Consider the following 19,785-nt stretch of genomic DNA (forward strand, 5'->3'; position numbering starts at 1 on the left):
TGTATTGCTTTTCTGACTTTCGTGACCAATCTACTTTGCTGCTAGCTGTTTGTAATGTTTTGTCTGCTGAGAGAGATGACCTCACATAAACGCTTGGTTTGCTTTCGCTGTAAAGCTTTATTTAAATCTGACATGCCAGGTGGATTACCAACAAGCTAAGCTGTGTTTTGCTATATCGCACTTGTGATTTCATGAAAATTAAATATTTTTACTAATTTAATTTGAATTTGGCGCTCTGCAATTCAGCGGATGTTGGCGAAAATGATCCCGCTAACGGGATGGGTGCGCCAAGAAGTTAAAAGAAGAAAACACAGGGAATTGATGTTCCACTGAGAAGGCTTTGTCAGACGCACACAATTATAGTCAGCCAGGAGCAGCTACTGCATACCAAGACCACAAGCTTCTATTCTGCTCTGAGTAACACAATACAACTATCATGTGATTTACTCTGCAGACCGTCTGCTGGGAACCATCTGCATGTTATTGGCTAAATTAAGTTATAAGCATAAATTGAGGAATTGGGAATTATTTTTTCCTGGGAAGACTTGATATGAAACTTTCCATATCTCAGATAGAACATATTTGCAAATTTAGTGTTCGTAAATTCACCTCAGCTCTGCTGTGAAGAAATTACATAATTGAACAGGTCATTTCAGAAGAAGAAGAGGTGCCATCTGTCAACAGTAAAGTCTTAGAAGCGGTAGAGTGTATTCTAATCTCTGTGAGGTAGAATATGTTAACAGTAAAGTCTTAGAAGCAGTACAGTGTATTCTAATCTCTGTGAGGTAGAATATGTAAATAGTAAAGTCTTAGAAGCGGTACAGTGTATTCTAATCTCTGTGAGGTAGAATATGTTAATAGTAAAGTCTTAGAAGCAGTACAGTGTATTCTAATCTCTGTGAGGTAGAATATGTTAATAGTAAAGTCTTAGAAGCGGTACAGTGTATTCTAATCTCTGTGAGGTAGAATATGTTAATAGTAAAGTCTTAGAAGCAGTACAGTGTATTCTAATCTCTGTGAGGTAGAATATGTTAATAGTAAAGTCTTAGAAGCGGTACAGTGTATTCTAATCTCTGTGAGGTAGAATATGTTAAGAGTAAAGTCTTAGAAGCGGTACAGTGTATTCTAATCTCTGTGAGGTAGAATATGTTAAGAGCTGAACATGAACAACAGAAGTTACACATTCATAATGCATGCTTGTTGTGAAAAATAAAACATTTATTTATGTCGAGGTTAGAAAATATGAGGTTAGCTCAAAACAGAAAAAGGGTAAGGTTTTGCGTGACTGGTTTTATTTTCAGAGTTGATCTTGAAGGAGATAGCCATACTCCCTCCTGAACTGAGGAGAAGTTAGACACTCTGTACACAATCTGTGTCTGAAATTAACTCTATTGTTAGTCTAATTCTATTCTTGTTGTTTTTCTTTCCCAATGCATGAAAACAAATAATTTCTGTTTCCACTCAAGTACTTTTGTTTGACTGGACCTGTCTGGATCCAGATGGGTGGAGTTTGCACTTTGGGGACTAATTCCATGACTTCTATTGAGATAGGTAAGCTCCATCAAATGCAACTGAAGTATTCGAAAGAAAACCAACGTTCTTTAAACCCAGTTAGTTGATGATGTTGAAATGTGAACGGCTGTCAACTGAGGGCAAACTAATAATGCATTCAGTTTCCCTGAACGTTACAGAGGGTTCAGCCATCAAAAACATTCAAAGTCATATAGCGTGTGGGAAAATTGAACAAAATGACAATGAAAAATGACAAAACATAGCCAAGAGTCACACAGTGCTGTACCAACGGACATCGACTTGAAAGAAGGACGAGAAGGATACCGTTCCCATCAAACATTCATTCTATAGTTTCACAGTCAATGAAGATGAAAGTCATTAAATGCCAAGTTTGAAGAATAAATGACTGTATTTACTTGAATAAATCGTTTTGACATATGGCAGCTTTTGGCTGTACGCACCATCTATAAACTCTACCGTGCCTTTATATCAGAGACCCTACGCTTCATCTATAAACTCTACCGTGCCTTTATATCAGAGACCCTACGCTTCATCTATAAACTCTACCGTGCCTTTATTACAGAGACCCTACGCATCATCTATAAACTCTACCGTGCCTTTATATCAGAGACCCTACGCATCATCTATAAACTCTACCGTGCCTTTATATCAGAGACCCTACGCTTCATCTATAAACTCTACCGTGCCTTTATATCAGAGACCCTACGCTTCATCTATAAACTCTACCGTGCCTTTATTACAGAGACCCTACGCTTCATCTATAAACTCTACCGTGCCTTTATTACAGAGACCCTACGCTTCATCTATAAACTCTACCGTGCCTTTATATCAGAGACCCTACGCTTCATCTTTAAACTCTACCGTGCCTTTATATCAGAGACCCTATGCTTCATCTATAAACTCTACCGTGCCTTTATATCAGAGACCCTACGCTTCATCTATAAACTCTACCGTGCCTTTATTACAGAGACCCTACGCTTCATCTATAAACTCTACCGTGCCTTTATTACAGAGACCCTACGCTTCATCTATAAACTCTACCGTGCCTTTATATCAGAGACCCTACGCTTCATCTTTAAACTCTACCGTGCCTTTATATCAGAGACCCTATGCTTCATCTATAAACTCTACCGTGCCTTTATATCAGAGACCCTACGCTTCATCTATAAACTCTACCGTGCCTTTATATCAGAGACCCTACGCTTCATCTTTAAACTCTACCGTGCCTTTATATCAGAGACCCTACGCTTCATCTTTAAACTCTACCGTGCCTTTATATCAGAGACCCTACGCTTCATCTATAAACTCTACCGTGCCTTTATATCAGAGACCCTACGCTTCATCTATAAACTCTACCGTGCCTTTATATCAGAGACCCTACGCTTCATCTATAAACTCTACCGTGCCTTTATATCAGAGACCCTATGCTTCATCTATAAACTCTACCGTGCCTTTATATCAGAGACCCTACGCTTCATCTTTAAACTCTACCGTGCCTTTATATCAGAGACCCTACGCTTCATCTATAAACTCTACCGTGCCTTTATATCAGAGACCCTACGCTTCATCTATAAACTCTACCGTGCCTTTATATCAGAGACCCTATGCTTCATCTATAAACTCTACCGTTCCTTTATATCAGAGACCCTACGCTTCATCTATAAACTCTACCGTTCCTTTATATCAGAGACCCTACGCTTCATCTATAAACTCTACCGTGCCTTTATATCAGAGACCCTACGCTTCATCTTTAAACTCTACCGTGCCTTTATATCAGAGACCCTACGCTTCATCTTTAAACTCTACCGTGCCTTTATATCAGAGACCCTACGCTTCATCTATAAACTCTACCGTGCCTTTATATCAGAGACCCTACGCTTCATCTATAAACTCTACCGTGCCTTTATATCAGAGACCCTACGCTTCATCTATAAACTCTCCCGTGCCTTTATATCAGAGACCCTACGCTTCATCTATAAACTCTACCGTGCCTTTATATCAGAGACCCTACGCTTCATCTTTAAACTCTACCGTTCCTTTATATCAGAGACCCTATGCTTCATCTATAAACTCTACCGTGCCTTTATATCAGAGACCCTACGCTTCATCTATAAACTCTACCGTGCCTTTATATCAGAGACCCTACGCTTCATCTTTAAACTCTACCGTGCCTTTATATCAGAGACCCTACGCTTCATCTATAAACTCTACCGTGCCTTTATATCAGAGACCCTACGCTTCATCTATAAACTCTACCGTGCCTTTATATCAGAGACCCTATGCTTCATCTATAAACTCTACCGTGCCTTTATATCAGAGACCCTATGCTTCATCTATAAACTCTACCGTGCCTTTATATCAGAGACCCTACGCTTCATCTATAAACTCTACCGTGCCTTTATATCAGAGACCCTACGCTTCATCTATAAACTCTACCGTGCCTTTATATCAGAGACCCTACGCTTCATCTATAAACTCGCCTTTATATCACGGTAGATATATGCTTCACTCACATGGCATCTCCTGCTTCTGTGTGAATCAATGGGGACCTCTAGTGGTGAGTGTAAATGACATACAGCACATATCACTTACCACAGATCTCTGTGCCTTTAAAGAACATTCTAGAACATTCCAGAATGTGTTGGAAAAATTCCGGTATTTAGTACAGTATCTCCTTAATGAGATGCTTTTATTGATATAAGTTAGAATCATGTCATAAAATGCAGGTACAGCACGGGGAAGTTTGATTGCACACATGCAGTACAACGTTTGCTGAATCAAATACAAGGAAACACAGAGACACAAGTGGTGTTGGACTTGTGTCATTCATCATCTCCCTCACAGAGGTTTTCATATTCTCCATGGCTATCAGACTTCCCCGTGGCTATCAGACTTCCCTGTGGCTATCAGACTTCCCCGTGGCTATCAGACTTCCCTGTGGCTATCAGACTTCCCTGTGGCTATCAGACTTCCCCATGGCTATCAGACTTCCCCGTGGCTATCAGACTTCCCTGTGGCTATCAGACTTCCCTGTGGCTATCAGACTTCCCCATGGCTATCAGACTTCCCCATGGCTATCAGACTTCCCTGTGGCTATCAGACTTCCCTGTGGCTATCAGACTTCCCCGTGGCTATCAGACTTCCCATGGCTATCAGACTTCTCCGTGGCTATCAGACTTCCCATGGCTATCAGACTTCCCATGGCTATCAGACTTCTCCGTGGCTATCAGACTTCCCTGTGGCTATCAGACTTCCCATGGCTATCAGACTTCTCCGTGGCTATCAGACTTCCCTGTGGCTATCAGACTTCCCATGGCTATCAGACTTCTCCGTGGCTATTAGACATGTAGCTATCAGACTTCCCTGTGGCTATCAGACTTCCCATGGCTATCAGACTTCCCCATGGCTATCAGACTTCCCTGTGGCTATCAGACTTCCCTGTGGCTATCAGACTTCCCCGTGGCTATCAGACTTCCCTGTGGCTATCAGAATTGTAGCTATCATACTTCCCATGGCTATCAGACTTCCCCATGGCTATCAGAATTGTAGCTATCATACTTCCCATGGCTATCAGACTTCCCTGTGGCTATCAGAATTGTAGCTATCATACTTCCCATGGCTATCAGACTTCCCTGTGGCTATCATACTTCCCATGGCTATCAGACTTCCCCATGGCTATCAGAATTGTAGCTATCATACTTCCCATGGCTATCAGACTTCCCTGTGGCTATCAGAATTGTAGCTATCATACTTCCCATGGCTATCAGACTTCCCCATGGCTATCAGAATTGTAGCTATCATACTTCCCATGGCTATCAGACTTCCCTGTGGCTATCAGAATTGTAGCTATCATACTTCCCATGGCTATCAGACTTCCCCATGGCTATCAGAATTGTAGCTATCATACTTCCCATAGCTATCAGACTTCCCCATGGCTATCAGAATTGTAGCTATCATACTTCCCATGGCTATCAGACTTCCCCATGGCTATCAGAATTGTAGCTATCATACTTCCCATAGCTATCAGACTTCCCCATGGCTATCAGAATTGTAGCTATCATACTTCCCATAGCTATCAGACTTCCCCGTGGCTATTAGACTTGTAGCTATCAGACTTGTGGCTATCAGACTTCCCTGTGGCTATCAGACTTCCCCGTGGCTATTAGACTTGTAGCTATCAGACTTGTAGCTATCATACTTCCCATGGCTATCAGACTTCCCCGTGGCTATTAGACTTGTAGCTATTAGACATGTAGCTATCAGACTTCCCTGTGGCTATCAGACTTCCCTGTGGCTATCAGACTTCCCCATGGCTATCAGACTTCCCCATGGCTATCAGACTTCCCTGTGGCTATCAGACTTCCCTGTGGCTATCAGACTTCCCCGTGGCTATCAGACTTCCCATGGCTATCAGACTTCTCCGTGGCTATCAGACTTCCCATGGCTATCAGACTTCCCATGGCTATCAGACTTCTCCGTGGCTATCAGACTTCCCTGTGGCTATCAGACTTCCCATGGCTATCAGACTTCTCCGTGGCTATCAGACTTCCCTGTGGCTATCAGACTTCCCATGGCTATCAGACTTCTCCGTGGCTATTAGACATGTAGCTATCAGACTTCCCTGTGGCTATCAGACTTCCCATGGCTATCAGACTTCCCCATGGCTATCAGACTTCCCTGTGGCTATCAGACTTCCCTGTGGCTATCAGACTTCCCCGTGGCTATCAGACTTCCCTGTGGCTATCAGAATTGTAGCTATCATACTTCCCATGGCTATCAGACTTCCCCATGGCTATCAGAATTGTAGCTATCATACTTCCCATGGCTATCAGACTTCCCTGTGGCTATCAGAATTGTAGCTATCATACTTCCCATGGCTATCAGACTTCCCTGTGGCTATCAGAATTGTAGCTATCATACTTCCCATGGCTATCAGACTTCCCCATGGCTATCAGAATTGTAGCTATCATACTTCCCATGGCTATCAGACTTCCCTGTGGCTATCAGAATTGTAGCTATCATACTTCCCATGGCTATCAGACTTCCCCATGGCTATCAGAATTGTAGCTATCATACTTCCCATGGCTATCAGACTTCCCTGTGGCTATCAGAATTGTAGCTATCATACTTCCCATGGCTATCAGACTTCCCCATGGCTATCAGAATTGTAGCTATCATACTTCCCATAGCTATCAGACTTCCCCATGGCTATCAGAATTGTAGCTATCATACTTCCCATGGCTATCAGACTTCCCCATGGCTATCAGAATTGTAGCTATCATACTTCCCATAGCTATCAGACTTCCCCATGGCTATCAGAATTGTAGCTATCATACTTCCCATAGCTATCAGACTTCCCCGTGGCTATTAGACTTGTAGCTATCAGACTTGTGGCTATCAGACTTCCCTGTGGCTATCAGACTTCCCCGTGGCTATTAGACTTGTAGCTATCAGACTTGTAGCTATCATACTTCCCATGGCTATCAGACTTCCCCGTGGCTATTAGACTTGTAGCTATTAGACATGTAGCTATCAGACTTCCCTGTGGCTATCAGACTTCCCTGTGGCTATCAGACTTCCCTGTAGCTATCAGACTTCCCTGTGGTTATCAGACTTCCCTGTGGCTATCAGACTTCCCCGTGGCTATCAGACTTCCCTGTGGCTATCAGACTTCCCTGTGGCTATCAGACTTCCCCATGGCTATCAGACTTCCCTGTGGCTATCAGACTTCCCTGTGGCTATCAGACTTCCCTGTGGCTATCAGACTTCCCTGTGGCTATCAGACTTCCCTGTGGCTATCAGACTTCCCTGTGGTTATCAGACTTCCCTGTGGCTATCAGACTTCCCTGTGGCTATCAGACTTCCCTGTGGCTATCAGACTTCCCTGTGGCTATCAGACTTCCCTGTGGCTATCAGACTTCCCCGTGGCTATCAGACTTCCCTGTGGCTATCAGACTTCCCCATGGCTATCAGACTTCCCTGTGGCTATCAGACTTCCCTGTGGCTATCAGACTTCCCCATGGCTATCAGACTTCCCTGTGGCTATCAGACTTCCCTGTGGTTATCAGACTTCCCTGTGGCTATCAGACTTCCCTGTGGCTATCAGACTTCCCTGTGGCTATCAGACTTCCCCATGGCTATCAGACTTCCCTGTGGCTATCAGACTTCCCTGTGGCTATCAGACTTCCCTGTAGCTATCAGACTTCCCTGTAGCTATCAGACTTCCCTGTGGCTATCAGACTTCCCTGTGGTTATCAGACTTCCCTGTGGCTATCAGATTTGTGGCTATCAGACTAGAGAGATAAAAACAGAACAGAACAGCCGTCACGCAAAATCAAACACAGCACTGATTTACAATGATTCCCAACGACCAACAGCTATTCTAAAATATTAATTTAAAAGTCTATAAGATGAGTAGATTTGGTAGGAAGAGAGTAGGGTCATGTTCATTAGGGCATTGCAACAGAAAATGACAATGAGTGTTTCTTATTGGTCCATCTAGTCCCTCCCTTTTTCAGTATATATATTCAGATCAGGTGGCTAACGAACACGATCCAGTACTGTATATTGAAATGGTAGACTGAGAGGAAGGTAGCTCAGTAAAAGTGATGGTAGTAGCAGTAGTAGTGGTAGTAGTAATAGTAGTAGTAGTAGTAGTAGTAGTAGTAATATTAGTGGGTAGTAGTAGTAGTGGTAGTAGTAGTAGTGGTGGTAGTAGTAGTGGTAGTAGTAGTAGTGGTAGTAGTAGTAGTAGTAGTGGTAGTAGTAGTAGTAGTAGTGGTAGTAGTGGTAGTAGTAGTGGTAGTAGTAGTGGTAGTAGTAGTAGTAGTAGTAGTAGTAGTAGTAATGATGGTGGTAGTAGTAGTAGTAGTAGTAGTAGTAGTAGTAGTAGTAGTAGTAATGATGGTGGTAGTAGTAGTAGTAGTAGTAGTAGTAGTAGTAGTAGTAGTAGTAGTAGTAGTAGTAGTAGTGGTAGTAGTAGTAGTAGTAGTAGTTGTGGTAGTAGTAGTAGTAGTAGTAGTAGTAGTAGTAGTAGTAATATTAGTGGGTAGTAGTAGTAGTGGTAGTAGTAGTAGTGGTGGTAGTAGTAGTAGTAGTAGTAGTAGTAGTAGTAGTAATATTAGTGGGTAGTAGTAGTAGTGGTAGTAGTAGTAGTGGTGGTAGTAGTAGTAGTAGTAGTAGTAGTAATATTAGTGGGTAGTAGTAGTAGTGGTAGTAGTAGTAGTGGTGGTAGTAGTAGTAGTAGTAGTAGTAGTAATATTAGTGGGTAGTAGTAATAGTATTAGTAATATTAGTGGGTAGTAGTAGTAATATTAGTGGGTAATAGTAGTAGAATTAGTAGTAGTAGTAGTAGCAGTAGTATGATACATAGGCATCTTCTGGCTGCAGTGTTGTGTTACTGTCTTAGTCGTCCCCTCCATAGTGTTACATTGTTAATCGTCCCCTCCACAGATCTTCTTGAGACAGTCCCCATAGAAGTCAGATGTATCCGACTACAGACAGAAGAACACAACACAACCGTTCTGTCACACACCAGTGAGGACAAGCACACAAAACCTAACTCGGCTCCAAACAAATATATATATATATATATAGAGAAAATAGTTCATGTGTAGTAGGAATACATTGTAATCTATGACAGGAAAAGGTGTGTACACATTTTTACATTAACATTATAGACATTTAGCCGATGCTATTATCCAGAGCGAATTACAATTAATGTATTCATTCATCTTAAAGGGATACTTTAGGATTTTGGCAATGAGGCCCTTTTATCTACTTCCCCAAAGTCAGATGAACTCGTGGGATACCATTTGTATGTCTCTGTGTTCAGTATGAAGGAAGATAGATGTAGTGTCACGAGCCAATGCTAACTAGCGTTAGCGCAATGACTGGGAGTCTATGGGTATCTGCTAGCAGGGCTTCATTGTCACTTAAAGTGTCCCTTTAAGACAGTGTGACGACCCTCCCACTCTGTCTGCCGTATTCTCTCTTTGTTGTTTTGTTGTTTCCTTATTAGGACGCTGGTGGGCGGAGTTGGGAGGGTCGTCAGCTACATGGGAAACACCTGGGCCCGGTGTGTCCCAGGATAAATACACCACTTCCCCATTCATGGAGGAGACTCTCTCCATGCAGACACCCTGCATTATCACCTTCATGCCTGCAAAACACTCACTTACACTACTGATTATTGATTACACACCATTGTATATTATACTTAGTTACTTATTTAATAAATATATATATTTTGTTACTCCTTATCTCCACGTTGTCTCCCTTTTGTTCCGGGCTTTGAGTCGGTTCCTGACAACAGCTAGGTGAGACAACAACGTATCACAGTTGTAGCAAGTCGATTTTTGATCTGTATTGCAGTTGACCATTAAAACCACAATCAGTATAGACACCCTTTAATTGAATAGAGTACAATGCCTGTCGATGGGGGAGCATGTCAGGACATTTTTTGTTGTTGTTTTGTTTAACCTTTATTTAACTGGGCAAGTCAGTTAAGAAACAAATTATTATTTACAATGACGGCCTACACCGGCCAAACCCGGACGACACCGGCCAAACCCGGACGACACCGGCCAAACCCGGACGACGCTGGGCCAATTGTGCGCCGCATTATGGGTCTCCAAATCACGGCCGGTTGTGATACAGCCTGGATTTGAACCGAGGTGTCTGTATTGACGCCTCAAGCACTGAGATGCAATGGACCTCACGGGAGAAATACTGTAGATACTTGAAAGGTAGCAGAGTTGAGGACAAGCTCAATTTAAATTTGAACTCCAACTCTGACCATGGTACCGATAAGTCTTCTAATGGCCTTTTCACAGTCTCGTGCTCAGCCAATCCGTACCAACCAACGGGTATTTCCTTTTTAGTTTGTACTTTTTTTAGAACGGTTCCAGGATCTATGGTTGATGCGTAACCAGGACAGCTCAGTACAGTTTAGTTTGCCTTGACTTGGTTCGGCTCAGTAGTGTGAAAAGACCTCTGGCTAAGGGTAGGGGTTAGGGTGAGGGTAAGGGTAGGGGCTAGGGTGAGGGTAAGGGTAGGGGCTAGGGTGAAGGTGAGGGTAAGGGTGAGGGTTAGTGTGAGGGTTAGGGTAGGGGTTAGGGTGAGGATTAGGGAGAGTGCTAGTGAGGGTTAGGGTGAGGGCTAGCGTGAGGTTGAGGGTTAGGGTGAGGGCTAGTGTGAGGGTTAGGTTGAGTTTGAGGGTTAGGGTGAGGACTAGTGTGGGGGTGAGGTTGAGGTTTAGGGTGAGGGCTAGCGTGGGGGTGAGGGTCAGGATGAGGTTGAGGGTTAGGGTGAGGGCTAGCGTGAGGGTGAGGGTTAGGGTGAGGGCTAGTGTGAGGGTGAGGTTGAGGGTTAGGGTGAGGGCTAGCGTGGGGGTGAGGTTGAGGGTTAGGGTGAGGGCTAGTGTGAGGGTTAGGGTGAGGTTGAGGGTTAGGGTGGGGGTGAGGGTTAGGGTGAGGGCTAGTGTGAGGGTTAGGGTGAGGGCTAGCGTGGGGGTGAGGGTGAGGTTGAGGGTTAGGGTGAGGGCTAGCGTGGGGGTGAGGGTGAGGTTGAGGGTTAGGGTGAGGGCTAGCGTGGGGGTGAGGGTGAGGTTGAGGGTTAGGGTGAGGGCTAGCGTGGGGGTGAGGTTGAGGGTTAGGGTGAGGGCTAGCGTGGGGGTGAGGGTGAGGTTGAGGGTTAGGGTGAGGGCTAGCATGGGGGTGAGGGTTAGGGGGTGTAGTCTTACCTCGATGGCAGAGTGCAGAGAATAGCTATAAAGCTTCTTGAACTCTGCTCTGATGTCCAGCATGTCTATCTCTGACCGGCTGACCATGATATGGTTCAGGCTACACTCATCCGTTCCTCCGCCCTGAGAGAGTGACCATATTAAAAATAAAGTAAATAACATATAAATGTAAGATTCTGACAGTGACATAACCACTGAAATTATAACCATTGAATTATAACCATTTCCTAACATACAGTGACTATCACACAACAATATGCTCATTGTATTTAACATAAACATATACTGTCTGTACCTTCATGCCTTGATGCAGGCGTTCAGCTAGGTATGCTGGGACATTCTTCACACATTTCACTAGAGGAGAGAAGCAGCATGGTGGTGGTTATATATGGGTTAGGGTTAAGGTTATATATGGGTTAGGGTTATATATGGGGTAGGATTAGGGTTAAATATTAGATATTTTTTTACCTTTATTTAAATAGGCAAGTCAGTTAAGAACAAATTCTTATTTTCAATGCCGGCCTAGGAACAGTGGGTTAACTGCCTGTTCAGGGGCAGATTGACAGATTTTGTACCTTGTCAGCTCGGGGATTTGAACTTGCAACCTTTCGGTTACTAGTCCAATGCTCTAACCACTAGGTTAGGGTTATATATGGTTTAGAGTTATATATGGGTTAGGGTTATACATTTATATGTGTTAGGGTTATATATGGGTAAGGGTTCTATATGGGTTAGCGTCATATAAGTGTTAGGGTTATATATGGGTAAGGGTTCTATATGGGCTAGGGTTCTATATGGGTTAGGGTTCTATATGGGTAAGGGTTATATATGGGTTAGGGTTCTATATGGGTTAGGGTTATATATGGGTTAGGGTTCTATATGTGTTAGGGTTCTATATGGGCTAGGGTTCTATATGGGTTAGGGTTCTATATGGGTTAGGGTTCTATATGGGTTAGGGTTCTATGTGGGTTATGGTTCTATATGGGTTAGGGTTCTATATGGGTTAGGGTTACTGGTGGTGGTTATTTGGGATGATAAAAGTAGTAGTCCAATTTATGCAAATAGTCCTTGTAATTTTTTGCTTAACTTTAAAACATGATCAGTACAAGCATGGCACAAGAACTGTTATATGCCTATTTCTATTTTTCCCTGTTTATCAAAACTTATCAAAAATCAACAGACGGGCTTTCTCGATGTCTATTGCATTCTCTCTGGTATGCAATCTGGTTTCCACTCAGGTTATGGATGTGTCACTGCAACCTTAAAGGTCTTCAATGATTTCACCATTGCCCTTGATTCTAAGCAATGTTGTGCTGCTATTTTTATAGACATGGCCAAATCTTTTAATACAGTATACTATTCTATTCTTGAGGTCCCGGCTAAGGAGTATTGGTGTCTCTGAGGGGTCTTTCGCCTGGTTTGCTAACTACATCTCTCTCAAAGAGTGCAGTGTATAAAATCAGGAAATCTGTTATCTCAGCCACTGCCTGTCATCAAGTGAGTACCCCAAGGCTCAATGCTGGGCCCCACACTCTTCTCAATTTACATCAACAACATAACTCAGGCAGTAGGAAGCTCTCTCATCCATTTATATGCAGATGATACAGTCTTATACTCAGCTGGCCCCTCCCTGGATTTTGTGTTAAACGCTCTACAACAAAGCTTTCTTAGTCTCCAACAAGCTTTCTCTACCCTTAACCTTGTTTTGAACACCTCCAAAACAAAGGTCATGTGGTTTGGTAAGAAGAATGCCCCTCTCCCCACCAGTGTGGTCACTACCTCTGAGGGTTTAGAGCTTAAGGTAGTCACCTCATACAAGTACTTGGGAGTATGGCTAGACGGTAAACTGTCCTTCTCTCAGTACATATCAAAGCTGCAGGCTAAAGTTAAATCTAGATGTGGTTACCTCTATTGTAATCACTCTTCTTTCACCCCAGCTGCCAAACTAACCCTGATTCAGATGACCATCCTACCAATGCTAAATTATGTAGACATCATTTATAGATTGGCAGGTAACGGTGCTCTCGAGCGGCTAGATGTTCTTTAGCATTCGGCCATCAGATGTGCCACCAAGGCTCCTTATATGACACAACACTGCACTCTATACTCCTCTGTGAACTGGTCATCTCTGTATACCCGCCGCAAGACCCACTGGTTGATGCTTATTTATAAAGCCCTCTTAGGCTTAACTCCCCCCTATCTGAGATATCTACTGCAGCCCTCATCCTCCACATACAACACCCACTCTGACAGTCACATTCTGTTAAAGGTCCTCAAAGCACACACATCCCTGGGTCACTCGTCTTTTCAGTTCGCTGCAGCTAGCGACTGGAAAGAGCTATAACAAACACTCAAACTGAACAGTTTCATCTCGATCTCTTCATTTAAAGACTCAATCATGGACACTCTAACTGACAGTTGTGGCTGCTTTGCGTGATGTATTGTTGTCTCTGCCTTCTTGCCCTTTGTGCTGTTGTCTATGCCCAATAATGTTTATACCATGTTTGTACTGCTACCATGTTATGTTGCTGCCATGTTGTTTTCATGTTGTGTTGCTACCATGCTGTGTTGTCATGTGTTGCTGCCTTGCTATATTGTTGTCTTAGATCTCTCTTTACGTAGTGGTATGTTGTCTCTCTTGTCATGACGTGTGTTTTGTCCTATTTTTATATATATACATATTTTTTATCCCAGCCCCTGTCCCCGCAGGAGGCCTTTTGCCTTCTGGGAGGCCGTCATTGTAAATAAGAATTTGTTCTTAACTGACTTGCCTAGTTAAATAAAGGTTAAACAAAATAAAATAATGAATAAAAGAAAACACATAATAACACAGCTGTGATTGAGCAGTAGTTTACCAATGGCCCTCAGTAGAATACAGCTGTGATTGAGCAGTAGTTTACCAATGGCCCCCAGTAGAATACAGCTGTGATTGAGCAGTAGTTTACCAATGGCCCCCAGTAGAATACAGCTGTGATTGAGCAGTAGTTTACCAATGGCCCCCAGTAGAATACAGCTGTGATTGAGCAGTAGTTTACCAATGGCCCCCAGTAGAATACAGCTGTGATTGAGCAGTAGTTTACCAATGGCCCCCAGTAGAATACAGCTGTGATTGAGCAGTAGTTTACCAATGGCCCCCAGTAGAATACAGCTGTGATTGAGCAGTAGTTTACCAATGGCCCCCAGTAGAATACAGCTGTGATTGAGCAGTAGTTTACCAATGGCCCCCAGTAGAATACAGCTGTGATTGAGCAGTAGTTTACCAATGGCCCCCAGTAGAATACAGCTGTGATTGAGCAGTAGTTTACCAATGGCCCCCAGTAGAATACATCTGTGATTGAGCAGTCGTTTACCAATGGCCCCCAGTAGAATACAGCTGTGATTGAGCAGTAGTTTACCAATGGCCCCCAGTAGAATACAGCTGTGATTGAGCAGTAGTTTACCAATGGCCCCCAGTAGAATACAGCTGTGATTGAGGAGTTTCCAAGGTAAAATACAGCAGGATAGCCTAGTGGATAGAGCGTTGGACTAGTGACTGAAAAGTTGCAAGTTCAAATCCCCGAGCTGACAAGGTACAAATCTGTTTTTCTGCCCCCTGAACGAGGCAGTTAACCCCACTGTTCCTAGACCATCATTTAAAATAAGATTTTGTTTTGAACTGACTTGCCTATTTAAATGAAGGTAAAACAATAAAAAATACCAATGGCCACCAGTAGCTCCTCTAGATCCCCAGACATCTCTCCCTCGATGCTCTCCTGCAGACTCTTCCCACTGATGGTCTTGTATTCCACCAGAGCTACACAAAAACATGACATCACAGGTCAGACATAAGATAACAACAACAATGTTGTGCATTAGGTCAGATATCTTTACTTTGTCTGAGTTGAGGTATGCTTCTCTGACACAGGATGTCGATGAACTTGGACTCGTCTGTCCCCCACTTCTTCTCTCCCGCGTTGTAAAGAGTCTGACGGAGGTTATAAAGAAATAAATGGTGTTAAAAATATATAAATATTATAATACATGTTATTATACATGTCGGCAGGGTAGCCTAGTGGTTGGACTAGTAATCGGAAGGTTGCAAGTTCAAACCCCCGAGCTGACAAGGTACAAATCTGTCGTTCTGCCCCTGAACAGGCAGTTAACCCACTGTTCCCAGGCCGTCATTGAAAATAAGAATTTGTTCTTAACTGACTTGCCTAGTAAAATTAAGGTAAAATAAAAATGTAAAAAATAATTTTTTATAAATGGTGTTATAAATGTCCTTATAAATGTCATTATAAATGTTATTATAAATGTTATTATACATGTCATTATAAATGGTATTATAAATGTTGTTTTAAATGTTATTATACATGTCATTATAAATGGTTTTATAAATGTTGTTTTAAATGTTATTATACATGTCATTATAAATGGTTTTATAAATGGTATTATAAATGTTGTTTTAAATGTTATTGTACATGTCATTATAAATGGAATTATAAATGTTATTATAAATGGTATTATAAATGTTATTGTACATGTCATTATAAATGTTGCACCCTAATAACTGTGTCATAACACCTGAGAAACATCAACTCACAGCACCTTAGCATCCTCTTTGGCCTTGGCTGCATCCACATGTGTGTTTTCATCCCGCTTGCCCTTAGTTTAAAGACAAACCATATTGAGAGATTTATAACAGGCCCATTTTTATAGACAACAGCAGCAACTACAGATCCTACGTTTTAATTGGGTTCACAATACCTCGGCCAGAATGAGAAGAGCTTTAGCAAATTCTCCAGAAGTCTCCTTCTTCAGGTCCAAGGTCAACTTCTTCTCAGTTTCTATGAAAGAAAATCTGTTGCAATGTAAACCTGTCTCCATGTCAACTATCAAATCATCTTAGCATCATCTGATGATGTCATTTCCGTCCGGGTACTGAATTGATTGGTTGAAACACACAACTGAGCCTAGCAATGATTACACTGATCAATTCTTACGTTTTAAATAGGCATCAGAAATCTCTTTAATTTGTTTGTTGGATCTTGTGGCGAAGATTTCTATCAAGACACTGTCTTTAGTCCCAACTCCCTGCAACACATTAGTCTGGTGTTAGTGTTGAATACACATGGAGTTAAATAAAGAAATTGTTTGTTTAGGGAGGAAAGAAAAATGTGAAAAACGTCACCTTCATGGCCTTGGTGACTTCCTGGCAGTCATAGATGGCAGGGGGCGTGACCAGCGCGACCAGCAGGTCCTCAAAATGACCATGGGTGTCCCCTTCTAAGTCCTCCACCAAAGTCTACAGGAAGACAGGTAGACAAGTGATCACACACAGAGAAAGAGAAAGAGAGAAATAGAGAGAGAGAGAGAGAGAGAGAGAGAGAGAGAGAGAGGGAGATACAGAGAGAGAGGGAGAAATAGAGAGAGAGAGAAATAGAGAGAGAGAGAGAGAGAGAGGGAGATACAGAGAGAGAGAGCAATAGAGAGAGAGAGAGAAATAGAGAAAGAGAGAGAAATAGAGAAAGAGAGAAAGAGAGAAATAGAGAGAGAGAGATCAATAGAGAGAAATAGAGAGAGAGAAATAGAGAGAGAGAGAAATAGAGAGAGAGAGAGAGAGAGGGAGAAATAGAGGGAGAGAGAGAGAGAGAGAAATAGAGAGAGGGAGAGAGAGAAATAGAGAGGGAGAGAGAGAGAAATAGAGGGAGAGAGAGAAAGAAATATAGAGGGAGAGAGAGAGAGAGAAATAGATAGATAGAGAGAGAGAGAGAGAAATAGAGAGAGAGAGAGAGAGAGAGAGAGAGAGAGAGTTGTAACCATGGTAGAAAGAGTTGAGTTCTTACCTTGCCAGTGGCTTCTTCTTGGTAAGCTTTACAGATGAGCTGACGTTGACCACTACTCCTCTGAGTTAGAACATCTATTAAGGTCTTCTCGTTTGTACCTGCAGACAAATCAAAAACAGGTCAGTATTTGAGAGATCTAAAACAGGCCAGTATTTGAGAGATCTAAAACAGGCCAGTATTTGAACCCAGGTTTGTTCTAGAAGAGGCCAGTATTTGAACCCAGGTCTGTTCTAGAAGGGATCAGTATTTGAACCCAGGTCTGTTCTAGAAGGGACCAGTATTTGAACCCAGGTCTGTTCTAGAAGGGACCAGTATTTGAACCCAGGTCTGTTCTAGAAGGGACCAGTATTTGAACCCAGGTCTGTTCTTGAAGGGGCCAGTATTCTTTACCTAGTCCCTTCATGGCCTTTCTGAGAGCCACAGCGTCATCCTTTGCGTTGAAATCTGCCTTGGGCTTGATGCTCCCTCTTTCCCCGGTCTGCACACAAAATAAACCAGTTTATGTTCATATTTCACAAATGAAAACAATGTCACATTTGACTTCTATCAGCGTGAGAACTGGTAAACACTGCATTAGGTTGGGGAGTCCATGAGACCTTCCAGATCATTCAATAGTCCAGAGAAACACACACAGACGGTGAGTCACAGGTTTGTGCTATTGTTCGCTTCAGGTGTTTTATGCCTATTAAAACTGAGGTGGCCTATCCCTCGACTACTATCTATTTGTACATTGTAAATATACACAAGAGTGTTCAAAACATTAGGATCCCCTTTCTAATGTTAGAGTTGCAACCCTTTTTGCCCTCAGAACAGCCTCAGTGTCAAAATAACCTCCACAGGGATCCCGGCCCATGTTGACCTCAATGTTGACCTCAATGTTCAACAGTTGTGTCCAGTTGTCTGGATGTCCTTTGGGTGGTGGACCGTTCTTCATAAACACAGGAAGCTGTTGCGCGTGGAAAAACTCAGCAGTGTTGCAGTTTTTTGACACTCAATCCTGTGCGTCTGGCACCTACTTCCCAGTTCAAAGGGACTTCAATATTTTGTCTTGCCCTTTCACCCTCGGAATGGCAACACATACACAATCCAAGTCTCAATGGTCTCAAGGTTTAAATATTTTTTTTAACCTTCAAACTTTAACCTGTCTGCTCCCCTTCATCTACACTGATTGAAGTGGAATGAACAAGTGACATCAATAAGGGACCATATCTTTCACCTGGATTCACCTGGTCAGTCTGTGTCATGGAAAGAGCAGGTGTTCCTAATGTTTTGTACGCTCAGTGTAGAATTTTTTTGTTGTTGTATGCTTTATACAAAGTTATCTTAAAAGTTTTCCAAAAGGTAATTCATATGAATCGGATTCACCTGGTCAGTCTGTGTCATGGAAAGAGCAGGTGTTCCTAATGTTTTGTACGCTCAGTGTAGAATTTTTATATTTTTATGCTTTATACAAAGTTATCTTAAAAGTTTTCCAAAAGGTAATTCATATGAGTTGCCTATTTTATTATCATCGCATGCATCATACTTGTAATCTTACCCATAAAGTTGCCATTTCAATGGTGATGTGGACCAGTGATGTCTGTATCTGGTGAGATAAAGACATTGTAGGCCACTTCTCTTACCATATTCCAGATTTAAAAAGTGATCGAATACAGTAGTCTAAAACACCAAAAGTTAATGAGAAAAAAAAATACAATAGAATACAATAAAATACAAATAGAATCAATTTGAATTCGTCAGAGCAATGTCAAAAAGAACCGGGAGATCAAAAACTGTATTCAGCAGTAGAGTCGATCTCAGCATAAAGTACAGGCAAGATCAATCGCATCGCATTTTCATAGAACAGCGAGGAAAATCACTTCTAACGAGCATCAATACGCAGCATTCGTCTACGTCCTATTCGTAAGACCAAACAACCTCGCAAAAATAAATGTATTCCAGTGATTCTTACCTGAAGTTTAGCTCCCACTCAACACAATAGTCAACAGCAGAAATCTTCCGCGTAGTACCACACCTTTACCTGAGCGGAGGTGTAGCCTCCCGGTGCTTCCCATTGAGGAAATGATGTCATCCCCCATGGAGAACAAAAGATGACCTTTTGAACAGGCCCACATTTGATACATTCCATAGATTACAGCTCTTCTCTATCAAGTATGACTCTGCTGATTCACTTTGGATTGAATCCTCAAAATGCTGATTTAAAATGTTGAATAGTATTGGTACCATGTCAGTGCAATTCTAGAACACTGTTAGCCTGTATATTAATCTAGAACACTGTTACCCTGCATATTAATCTAGAACACTGTTAGCCTGTATATTAACCTAGAACACTGTTACCCTGTATATTAATCTAGAACACTGTTAGCCTGTATATTAATCTAGAACACTGTTACCCTGTATATTAATCTAGAACACTGTTAGGCTGTTTATTCATCTAGAACACTGTTACCCTGTATATTAATCTAGAACACTGTGAGCCTGTATATTAACCTAGAACACTGTTACCCTGTATATTAATCTAGAACAATGTTAGCCTGTATATTAATCTTGAACACTGTTACCCTGTATATTAACCTAGAACACTGTTGCCCTGCATATTAATCTAGAACACTGTTACCCTGTATATTAATCTAGAACAATGTTAGCCTGTATATTAATCTTGAACACTGTTACCCTGTATATTCA

General features: G+C 42.2%; 1 protein-coding gene across 3 annotated transcripts; it reads right to left on the minus strand.

The window, feature by feature from the left end:
* Window positions 1-1,197: 1,197 nt before the first annotated feature.
* Window positions 1,198-19,138, minus strand: LOC135513725 (annexin A3-like). 3 transcript variants are annotated; one of them, XM_064936615.1, is made up of 13 exons: window positions 19,052-19,138; window positions 18,638-18,685; window positions 17,491-17,578; window positions 17,101-17,198; window positions 16,446-16,559; window positions 16,258-16,348; window positions 16,022-16,101; window positions 15,863-15,919; window positions 15,146-15,239; window positions 14,973-15,068; window positions 11,571-11,629; window positions 11,276-11,398; window positions 1,198-9,026 (listed from the first exon to the last, which is right to left on the minus strand). In XM_064936615.1, the coding sequence occupies exons 2-13, from the start codon at window positions 18,650-18,652 to the stop codon at window positions 8,967-8,969; spliced, it is 975 nt and encodes a 324-aa protein (XP_064792687.1). In that variant the 5' UTR covers window positions 18,653-18,685; window positions 19,052-19,138; the 3' UTR covers window positions 1,198-8,966. The 3 variants fall into 3 exon arrangements, with proteins under 3 accessions (XP_064792687.1, XP_064792688.1, XP_064792686.1); XM_064936614.1 differs by lacking the exon at window positions 1,198-9,026 and adding an exon at window positions 9,551-9,847; XM_064936616.1 differs by lacking the exons at window positions 1,198-9,026; window positions 18,638-18,685 and adding an exon at window positions 9,550-9,847 and having other exon boundaries at window positions 19,052-19,120.
* Window positions 19,139-19,785: the final 647 nt, after the last annotated feature.

Source organism: Oncorhynchus masou, chromosome 25 (genome assembly GCF_036934945.1).
Source record: "Oncorhynchus masou masou isolate Uvic2021 chromosome 25, UVic_Omas_1.1, whole genome shotgun sequence".
NCBI classification, from domain to species: domain Eukaryota; kingdom Metazoa; phylum Chordata; class Actinopteri; order Salmoniformes; family Salmonidae; genus Oncorhynchus; species Oncorhynchus masou.

What these genes read in the sequence shown, in the direction of transcription:
- LOC135513725 (XM_064936614.1), bottom strand. An exon ending in AAAGGCCATGAAGGGACTAG is followed by an intron (nt 17,199 to 17,490) that starts GTAAAGAATACT and finishes ATTTGTCTGCAG; the next exon opens with GTACAAACGAGAAGACCTTA. An exon ending in CATACCTCAACTCAGACAAA is followed by an intron (nt 15,069 to 15,145) that starts GTAAAGATATCT and finishes GTTTTTGTGTAG; the next exon opens with CTCTGGTGGAATACAAGACC.